Below are 11,353 nucleotides of genomic sequence, written 5' to 3' on the forward strand. Positions count from 1 at the left end.
ATCCATTTTAGAATAAGGTTGTAACGTAACAAAATGTGGAAAAACAATCCGAAGCGGTGCAGCCAACGGGTTTCTCCACACATCGCGCTGACAGAAACAAACATCTTTCTGGTAAGAAGAGGGGCGGGGGCGTATGCCTCATGGCCAACGTGACATGGTGTGATGAAAGAAACATACAGGAACTCAAATCCTTCTGTTCACCTGATTTAGAATTCCTCACAATCAAATGTAGACCGCATTATCTACCAAGAGAATTCTCTTCGATTATAATCACAGCCGTATATATCCCCCCCCAAGCAGACACATCGATGGCTCTGAACGAACTTTATTTAACTCTCTGCAAACTGGAAACAATTTATCCGGAGGCTGCATTCATTGTAGCTGGGGATTTTAACAAGGCTAATCTGAAAACAAGACTCCCCAAATTTTATCAGCATATCGATTGCGCAACCAGGGAGGAAAGACCTTGGATCATTGTTACTCTAACTTCCGCGACGCATATAAGGCCCTGCCCCGCCCCCCTTTCGGAAAAGCTGACCACGACTCCATTTTGTTGATCCCTGCCTACAGACAGAAACTAAAACAAGAGGCTCCCACGCTGAGGTCTGTCCAACGCTGGTCCGACCAAGCTGACTCCACACTCCAAGACTGCTTCCATCACGTGGACTGGGAGATGTTTCGTATTGCGTCAGATAACAACATTGACGAATACGCTGATTCGGTGTGCGAGTTCATTAGAACGTGCGTTGAAGATGTCGTTCCCATAGCAACGATTAAAACATTCCCTAACCAGAAACCGTGGATTGATGGCAGCATTCGTGTGAAACTGAAAGCGCGAACCACTGCTTTTAATCAGGGCAAGGTGTCTGGTAACATGACCGAATACAAACAGTGCAGCTATTCCCTCCGCAAGGCTATCAAACAAGCTAAGCGCCAGTACAGAGACAAAGTAGAATCTCAATTCAACGGCTCAGACACAAGAGGCATGTGGCAGGGTCTACAGTCAATCACGGACTACAGGAAGAAATCCAGCCCAGTCACGGACCAGGATGTCTTGCTCCCAGGCAGACTAAATAACTTTTTTGCCCGCTTTGAGGACAATACAGTGCCACTGACACGGCCTGCAACGAAAACATGCGGTCTCTCCTTCACTGCAGCCGAGGTGAGTAAGACATTTAAACGTGTTAACCCTCGCAAGGCTGCAGGCCCAGACGGCATCCCCAGCCGCGCCCTCAGAGCATGCGCAGACCAGCTGGCCGGTGTGTTTACGGACATATTCAATCAATCCCTATACCAGTCTGCTGTTCCCACATGCTTCAAGAGGGCCACCATTGTTCCTGTTCCCAAGAAAGCTAAGGTAACTGAGCTAAACGACTACCGCCCCGTAGCACTCACATCCGTCATCATGAAGTGCTTTGAGAGACTAGTCAAGGACCATATCACCTCCACCCTACCTGACACCCTAGACCCACTCCAATTTGCTTACCGCCCAAATAGGTCCACAGACGATGCAATCTCAACCACACTGCACACTGCCCTAACCCATCTGGACAAGAGGAATACCTATGTGAGAATGCTGTTCATCGACTACAGCTCGGCATTCAACACCATAGTACCCTCCAAGCTCGTCATCAAGCTCGAGACCCTGGGTCTCGACCCCGCCCTGTGCAACTGGGTACTGGACTTCCTGACGGGCCGCCCCCAGGGTGGTGAGGGTAGGCAACAACATCTCCTCCCCGCTGATCCTCAACACTGGGGCCCCACAAGGGTGCGTTCTGAGCCCTCTCCTGTACTCCCTGTTCACCCACGACTGCGTGGCCACGCACGCCTCCAACTCAATCATCAAGTTTGCGGACGACACAACAGTGGTAGGCTTGATTACCAACAACGACGAGACGGCCTACAGGGAGGAGGTGAGGGCCCTCGGAGTGTGGTGTCAGGAAAATAACCTCACACTCAACGTCAACAAAACTAAGGAGATGATTGTGGACTTCAGGAAACAGCAGAGGGAACACCCCCCTATCCACATCGATGGAACAGTAGTGGAGAGGGTAGTAAGTTTTAAGTTCCTCGGCATACACATCACAGACAAACTGAATTGGTCCACTCACACAGACAGCATCGTGAAGAAGGCGCAGCAGCGCCTCTTCAACCTCAGGAGGCTTAAGAAATTTGGCTTGTCACCAAAAGCACTCACAAACTTCTACAGATGCACAATCGAGAGCATCCTGGCGGGCTGTATCACCACCTGGTATGGCAACTGCACCGCCCTCAACCGTAAGGCTCTCCAGAGGGTAGTGAGGTCTGCACAACACATCACCGGGGGCAAACTACCTGCCCTCCAGGACACCTACACCACCCGATGTCACAGGAAGGCCATAAAGATCATCAAGGACATCAACCACCCGAGCCACTGCCTGTTCACCCCGCTATCATCCAGAAGGCGAGGTCAGTACAGGTGCATCAAAGCTGGGACCGAGAGACTGAAAAACAGCTTCTATCTCAAGGCCATCAGACTGTTAAACAGCCACCACTAACACTGAGTGGCTGGTGCCAACACACTGACACTGACTCAACTCCAGCCACTTTAATAATGGGAATTGATGGGAAATGATGTAAATATATCACTAGCCACTTTAAACAATGCTACCTTATATAAATGTTACTTACCCTACATTATTCATCTCATATGCATACGTATATACTGTACTCTATATCATCGACGGTATCCTTATGTAATACATGTATCACTAGCCACTTTATACTATACTATGCCACTTTGTTTACATACTCATCTCATTTGTACATACTGTACTCGATACCATCTACTGTATCTTGCCTATGCTGCTCTGTACCATCACTCATTCATATATCCTTATGTACATATTCTTTATCCCCTTACACTGTGTACAAGACAGTAGTTTTGGAATTGTTAGTTAGATTACTTGTTATTACTGCATTGTCGGAACTAGAAGCACAAGCATTTCGCTACACTCGCATTAACATCTGCTAACCATGTGTATGTGACAAATAAAATTTGATTTGATTTGATTTGATTTGAAAAAGTCAAGGGGTCTGAATACTTTCCGAATGCACTGTATATTCACGTCATTGCACAAACTAAAACATTTACACACACACACCACCCCCACACACACAGTTTTCCAGACCTTGCCGGACTGGTCGTGCTTCATCTCCCAGCCCCTGGGTAGCTCCAGCTGTTTGTTGGTGAACATATTGAGAAAGGCCACCAGGTCCCTGTTGTGCTGGTAGCGCTCATAGTGGTGGGCGTCCCGACGCACCTTACTGATCATGTGCTTCAGGCAATTGTTGCTCGTAAACATGCGGTAGGCACTCTGAGGAGGGAGGGAGGGAACAGATTGATGAGGTCATCAAAGAAGGACATGTGAAATTCCAGGCTCTTCTGTAAATAGGGTTGTCATTGCTTTGATAAAACACAGAATAAGGGAAGAATGATGACTCATAATGGGAAATTAAATCCCAGGTAGCATACCTCATTGTTCTACTTAAATTAACCTGATCAACGCAACATTTGACGTACATTTGAAAACAGCATTTCATTCCAAAAAGCTGTTCCCTTACCACACACTTTTGCAAATTGTTAACTACTGAGAGATATGACGTGATAAGTGAGAGCTGGGGGATCAAAGGTGATCCATAAGAATGTGAAAGGTGAGGGTTGAGGGCCTGTGCAGCCAGACTCACAGGGTTAGAATGCAGCATGGTGAAGAAGTCTGGGCTGCACAGGAACTTTGCGCTGGGGGACTGGAGCAGCAGAGAGAGACGCGACCGGGAGCTGGGGTGACCCACCGCACTCTCTCTCCTGTACTCTACAACAGACAAAACACACATTGTAAGAGTAGAATAAAATCAGCAAAAAACGAAATGTCCCTTTTTCAGGACCCTGTCTTTCAAAGATAATTAGTAAAAATCCAAATAACTTCACAGATCTTCATTGTAGAGTGTTGAAACACTGTTTCGCATGTCTTTTCGATGAACCATAGACAATTAATGAACATGCACCTGTGGAACGGCCGTTAAGACACTAACAGCTTACAGACGGTTGGCAATTAAAGTCACAGTTATGAAAACTTAGGACACTAAAGAGGCCTTCCTACTGACTCTGGAAAAATATCAGAAGAAAGATGCCCAGGGTCCCTGCTCATCTGCATGAACGTGCCTTAGGCATGCTGCAAGGAGGCATGAGGACTGCAGATGTGGCCAGGGCAATACATTGCAATGTCCGTACTGTGAGACACCAAAGACAGCGCTATAGGGAGACAGGACGGACAGCTGATCATCCTCGTAGTGGCAGACCACGTGTAACAACACCTGCACAGGATCGGTACATCCGAACATCACACCTGTGGGACAGGTACAGGATGGCAACAACAACTGCCCGAGTTATACCAGGAACTCACAATCCCTCCATCAGTGCTCGGTCTGTCCGCAATAGGCTGAGAGAGGCTGGACTGAGGGCTTGTAGGCCTGTTGTAAGGCAGGTCCTCACCAGATATAACCAGCAACAACGTAGCCTATGGGTACAAACCCACCGTCACTGGACCAGACAGGACTGCCAAAATGTGCTCTTCACTGACGAATCGCGGTTTTGTCTCACCAGGGGTGATAGTCGGATTCGCGTTTATCGTCGAAGGAATGAGCGTTACACTGAGGCCTGTAATCTGGAGCGGGATCAATTTGGAGGTGGAGGGTCCGTCATGGTCTAGGGCGGTGTGTCACAGCATCATCGGACTGAGCTTGCTGTCATTGCAGGCAATCTCAACACTGTGTGTTACAGGGAAGACATCCTCCTCCCTCATGTGGTACTCTTTCTGCAGGCTCATCCTGACATGACCCTCCAGCATGACAATTCCACCAGCCATACTGCTCGTTCTGTGCGTGATTTCCTGCAAAACAGGAATGTCAGTGTTCTGCCATGGCCAGCATAGAGCCCGAATCTCAATCCCATTGAGCATGTCTGGGACCTGTTGGATCGGAGGGTGAGGGCTAGGGCCATTCCCCCCAAAAATGTCCGGGAACTTGCAGGTGACTTGGTGGAAGAGTGGGTTAACATCTCACAGCAAGAACTGGCAAATCTGGTGCAGTCCATGAGGAGGAGATGCACTGCAGTACTTAATTCAGCTGGTGGCCACACCAGATACTCACTGTTACTTTTGATTTTGACCCCCCTTTGTTCAGGGACACATTATTCCATTTCTGTTAGTCACATGTCTGTGGAACTTGTTCAGTTTATGTCTCAGGTGTTGAATCTTGTTATGTTCATACAAGTATTTACATGTTATGTTTGCTGAAAATAAACGTAGTTTACAGTGAGAGGACATTTCTTTTAGATGTTGGGAAGGGTGTGTGTGTAAAATAGTAGCATTTTGTTAGTCCCCACAAGGTCAAATGCTACTTCTAGGGGGGTTAGGTTTAAGGAGAGAATTTGTTTTAGGGTTAAGGAGAGAATTTGTTTTAGGGTTAGGCGCTAGGGTTTGTTTTAAGGTTAGGAGCTAGGATTAGGGGTTAAGGTTAGTGTTAAGGAAAATAGGATTTGGAATGGGACTGAAATGTGTCCCCACAAGGTTAGTTATACGAGACTGTGTGTGTGAGTGAGAGAGAGAGTGTGCGCACGCGCTAGGGCTATAAATAAAAAGAGATATAGCCTATATGAATTCTAGATACTTCTGAAGCACGCTGTGGCCTAAAAATTAATATGTAACCCTGTAAATACATATGTTTATTATAAAAAGCTAAAATGTTGATACAAATACCTGTCATTGAAATTAAGTCATTTGTAGAATATATGTTATTTTTACATTATGTAAATAAGCTGTTTTCCTATTAAAATGCATTACATTGGAAATTGTACACTGTCTTTTTAAAGGAATAGTTAACCCAAATTACAAAATGACACTGATTTCCTTACCCTGATTGCAGTCAATAGACAAGGTATGACAGCAATTTACGCTTTGCTTTAGTTTCCCTGGCACCGTTTCCACATGCACATATGGCACAAATCCCATTCAAGCCATTGGACCGATATCAGCATTTTTAGCGCATCATGTCCAAATCATCCAAAAGTATCTAAAATTAACTGTGAAGCTCAACAGTCACTAATAGATGATTTGAACATGCGTGAAAAATGCTAATATTGATCCCATGACTTGAATGAGATTTGTGCCACATATGCTAAAACATTACCATGTAGAAATAGTGCCAGGTAAACTAAACCAACGCATGGATTGCTGTCATACCTTATGCATAGACTGCTTACAGGGTAAGGAAACCAATATGTAATTTATCTGAACTATCCTTTTTACACTATAACTGCTGAAGCTTCTCCCAACAGTTGAAAGTGCATTACCCAGTTAATAAATCACCCTGATAATTGTCTCGAAACTGAACCTAAACTATACCGAAACTAATTTCACACATATAACAACAGGTTAAATAAATGTGATCAAGTCACAGAAGCACAAATATCATTACCCTCCAAGACATGATAACCTCTCACCGTTACTATAACAGACAGTGAAGGTTAGCATCTCTTTGTATATTTGTATATGTCTAACTTTCTCGGTCATCATTATTGATGATTCATTCAGGACGTAAATCATAGTAGCGTCCACATGAATTCTTATTTACAATAAAAGTGACTCCAAAATGACAACACATTATTTACCATTCATTTCTATTGGACAAAAACATGATCTGAAACACATCCAAAACAAATAGCAAATGCAGCCAACAAGTTTATAGAGTCACAAGCTGGATGTAATCATAAATTTGATTGACTGAAGTGAATTTGTCCTAATACTTAGTCCCCTAAAATGTAGGGACTAAGTACAAACAGTGCTGTAATTTCTAAACAGTTCACCCGATATGGATGACAATACCCTCACATTAAAGCTGACAGTCTACACTACTTTAACCTCTGTGCTGTGCTGGAGTACAGAGCCAAAAGTAGAAACAATGCTTCACTGTCCCAGTAATTACGTAGGCGACTATAATGGCATTAATTGTTTTTGTGCTGATTTTCACCCTTCATCAAGCACACTTGGCACTTATAAATGATGTTTAGGCTACTGATGTTTTCATAATTTACCGCGCATCTTGCTGACCATGTGTCTTGGTGGTTGGGGTAATTTATTAAAATAAGCTGTTTCATAGTTGTAACAAAGGCACTCCACAAAACACTTGATTTTTTGTTTTTACATATAGCCTACAGTATCAAACTAATGAAAATCCAAGTGTGTTATTTGTTTTTCTTCATATTCTTATGTTATATAAGAAAAATACAACCAAATTATAAATTTTGCCATAGCATATATGAAATATATTAATTACACTGTTAGAATGTTGCAATCAGAATGACGTCTCATTAGCCTTAGTCCCTCGAGGCCTACCAGTTTTATTAAGAGTTCCATTTTTGATGACGACATGCAAGATATGTCCTTCATTCATTACTATGATTATTGATGTACTGAAGAAGCTATCCCTTTTCTTTCTTTCTGTGCCCCCACATGTTTGGATATACTGGTAAAGTTACCAGGTTGTTAGCTAGCTACATGACTGAACAAGGTGTAAAATAAATGTGGACCGCAATATGTTTTAGAAACACCCGCAACATGGTTTATGAATGTAAAATGCGCCCACCCAATCTATGACAGGAAAAAAAAGACGTCGCACAGGTAATATGGGTCAGACCTTTTGAACAGTTTCGAATAGAAACAAGCAGTGTTCGCTATAGTAATTTTGCAAGCATGACACTCCCAAATTAAAACTCCAGATCGCACAGCAAAATATTTTTGTTGCATTTGGGACGAAACTGGTAGCACTTTATAGCCCTGTGTTTGTTTGTGTGAGTGAGAGAGACTATACTAGCGCACCAGGGATGGTCTGGGGTAGAAGGTCACTCTCTGTGAGCTCTGGCGGGAGGTCAACTGTGTTCTCCTCGGACCTCTCGCTGGTCATTGTCCTCCTTATGCTCTGATACCTGATGGAGAAAAATACAGAGACACAGAAATGGGTGTCAAGGGGAAATACAGAGGATTGAAGTTACAAAAGTATGTGTGCACGCGAGTGTGTGTGAGAGAGAGAGAGGGTGAGTGTGTATATATATATACACACACACACACACACACGACACACGACACACGACACAGACCTGCGGTTGAGCTGCTCCATCTGTTGGATGGAGTTGGAGCGGGTCAGGCCCTGGGGGGCGGGTGGTCCGGTGGGGCGCTGCCACGTGGTGGTCCGGTTCACATGATCCACAAAGAAAATACGACCGTGACTATCGATCCTCGCCTCCCAGTCTGTAAGGAGAACAAACACATTGCTTTACATTTAAGACACAGGCAACGTCCCAAATGGCACCCCATTTCCTTTTTACTGCATTACTTTTAACCAGGGCCCATAGGGAATAGAGTGCTACTTGGGATGCACAAACAGTCGCAGTCAAACTGAATTCACACATGGTTGACATGCACGGATGCATTCTAACATGCAACCATTGCACTTTGAAATAACAAACATGCAGTAGACCATTGTGCACATAGGACTTAGTCTATGATTTGGCCCACTTGTCTAAGATAAAACACGCTTTGGGGCACTAGAGCTGTCTAACATGGGCAGCGCCATTGAGGAATTCCACCAATTTGAAGTACAGTATGGGTTAAGGAAAGATCACATAATTCCATCCAGGTCATAAGGAGAGATCAGCCAATTAACTATATTCCTGAGCAAACATTTTATAACTGTAGGTGGCAGTAAATCACAAACCCTGGCTTTATACCAGTACACTTTAGGTGGAAGTATGCACCCTTTCAGTTTACCGATTCATAGAAGTAGTAGAAGAAAACAACTTTTTAACTTTTAACAGTTATTGCGCATGTTGTCACAGAAGCCAGTATGGCACAGGTACAAACAAACGCTCTCTATCGAGACAAATACACATACTATATCAAGCAGCTTTCTTTCTTTCTCTTTAGTCATCTTCCTTCACCTCAAATACCTACAGAGGTAGTATGTACAGAGACACTTACTAGGAGGTAAGGGTTCGTCCACTCGTTGGTATCGGTGGATGTCATGGCGCACTGTGGGGAGCGAGTGAACGGGGTGACCGTTCACTTGAGCACCTGAGCATACGCAACATTCAGGAAAGGCAGAACACATAGCCTTTTACATTTTTATTGTAATTCACTATTCGTTTCTACTGGATGAATGAGGGAATAATATTTAATGATTGTTCCAGGTAGGGGAGTATGTAGATGTTTTAATGAATCCCAAGGACGCAAAATAGATTATCATTTCAGAATGCCATTTAAAAGTAAATATCAGGTAAACATCAGACTGTAAAATATTATTTTTTTAAAAGGAGGTAGTTACATACCGTCCTCTCCATCCGTCTCCGTGGCAACTGCATCTGAATCCACAGTTCCTGCATCTCCCGCTGGCCTTGGCTCCTCCCCCACCTCATCCTGGGACACCCCCCCAGATGCCTGCAAGCTCCGCCTAAGCTCACTTATCTCCTCTCCTGGCTCCAGCTCATTGGCTGATGGAGCATCTCCTTCAACCTCATTGGCTGGCGTCTGCTCGTCTTCCACATCGTCTACATGCTGACTGGTGGGTGAGTTGTCGGTGATGGTATCTCCTCCTGGGTCAATGGCAGCTTCTGCCCCTGCATCCGCCTCCTACAAAGCCCAAAGACATCCAACAGCATGAAGGCCGATGAGGTCAGAGTGTTCTTTCCCAAATGGTGGGTTAGGACCAGGGATGAAGTGAAGCGTTAATAAATGCTGTTAATGCACCTTATTTGCTTTGGTGAATAATATTTGCACACCTACAACACTAAACTGACATTCTGTGGCATTCTGTGTTTACTCAACTTTTTTTTTTACCAATACTACAGTCCAAACCAGATGTACAGTACCTTCAGAAAGAATTCATATTTCTTGACTTATTCCACATTTTGTTGTGTTAAAGTCTGAATTCAAGATGGATTACATTGTGTTTTTCTCACCAATCTACACACAATATCCCATAATGACAAAGTGAAAACATGTTTTTAGAAATACAAAAATATCTAATTTGCATAAGTATTCATGACCGTGAGTTAGAAGAGTTAGTGAGTTAGTTACCTGTTAGAAACACCTTTGGCAGCGATCACAGCTGTGAGTCTTTCTGGGTAAATCTATAAGCGCTTTGCACAACTGGATTGTACAATATTTGCACATTATTCTATCTCTGTCAAGTTGGTTGTTGATCATTGCTAAACATCCATTTAAATCCTGCCATAGATTTTCCACCCGATTTAAGTCAAAACTGCAACTAGGACACTCAGGAACATTCAACGTCGTCTTGGTAAGCAACTACATTGTATATTTGGCTTTGCGTTTTAGGTTATTGTCCTGCTGAAAGGTGAATTTGTCTCTCAGTGTCTGTTGGAAAGCAAACTTAGCCAGGTTTCCCTCTAGGATTTTGCATGTGCTTAGCTCTAAGCCGTTTCTTTTTACCCCCCCAAAAGTTTAGTATTTGGTCCCATATTCCTTGCACACAATGACAACATCATGCTTGTGACTCTACAAACTTGTTGGATGCATTTGCAGTTTATTTTTGTTGTTTTCTTTGGATTATGTTGTACCCAATAAGAACTGAATGGTAAATAATGTTGTGTCATTTCGGAGTCACTTTTAATTGTAAGTAAGAAAAGCATCCACATTCATGGACATTCCCATAGACTTGCCTGTAAAGAGAGGCGGTGGAGCTACCGCCCTGCTTTCACTCCTTGTTGTAGTATATTTTAACACGTTTGTCCCCAGAATTGAATAGATAATCTGACGCAATTACGCAAGACTTTAGTTCAGGATTTCCAAGATTATTATTTTACTTACTACTAGAGATATACTATAGGCTATTTAAGGTGGAATTATTGCATAGAGAACTTTTAACCACAGGTTAAAAGCTCAGTGTAGTCAACATTCAGTTTTTCCTGTGTTTTGTATCATATTGTCACACCTACTCCCGCTCGACGTCGCAGGTCTACTAACCACCGGTCCTGGCAACCATCCTTACCCACACCTGCGCCCCCTTGTTACGCACACCTGGATCTCATCATCACCTTGATTAAGCTCCCTTTATTTTTCCCTCAGTAGCCTCAGTCATCAGGCAGTATTGGTTCTGGCCACGTTCAGTACGTTTCTGTTTTCTGCCTTATTCTTATAATTAAACTCACCTTCTGCACCTGCTTCCTGACTCCCAGTGTATATGTTACACATATTGTACAACAGCTGATGAAACTAACACTGTAAAAGTGTGAAAACATTGG

General features: G+C 43.7%; 1 protein-coding gene across 3 annotated transcripts in view; it reads right to left on the bottom strand.

Annotated features, from left to right (window-relative positions):
• The window catches only part of hecw2a (HECT, C2 and WW domain containing E3 ubiquitin protein ligase 2a), a 52,203-nt gene that overhangs the window by 14,452 nt on the left and 26,398 nt on the right, over nucleotides 1–11,353 (bottom strand). For all 3 annotated transcript variants that reach the window (XR_005038799.1, XM_021579280.2, XM_021579278.2), the window contains exons 10-15: nucleotides 9,419–9,719; nucleotides 9,072–9,164; nucleotides 8,192–8,342; nucleotides 7,914–8,020; nucleotides 3,727–3,851; nucleotides 3,171–3,356 (exon numbers count right to left, since the gene is read on the bottom strand). Coding sequence is in view for 2 of the 3 variants with exons in the window: in XM_021579280.2 (XP_021434955.1) it covers nucleotides 3,171–3,356; nucleotides 3,727–3,851; nucleotides 7,914–8,020; nucleotides 8,192–8,342; nucleotides 9,072–9,164; nucleotides 9,419–9,719 (963 nt within the window). In the remaining variant the exon portion in view is untranslated. The remainder of the gene's footprint in view (nucleotides 1–3,170; nucleotides 3,357–3,726; nucleotides 3,852–7,913; nucleotides 8,021–8,191; nucleotides 8,343–9,071; nucleotides 9,165–9,418; nucleotides 9,720–11,353) is intronic.

The sequence above is a fragment of the Oncorhynchus mykiss genome, chromosome 22 (assembly GCF_013265735.2).
Source record: "Oncorhynchus mykiss isolate Arlee chromosome 22, USDA_OmykA_1.1, whole genome shotgun sequence".
NCBI lineage: Eukaryota > Metazoa > Chordata > Actinopteri > Salmoniformes > Salmonidae > Oncorhynchus > Oncorhynchus mykiss.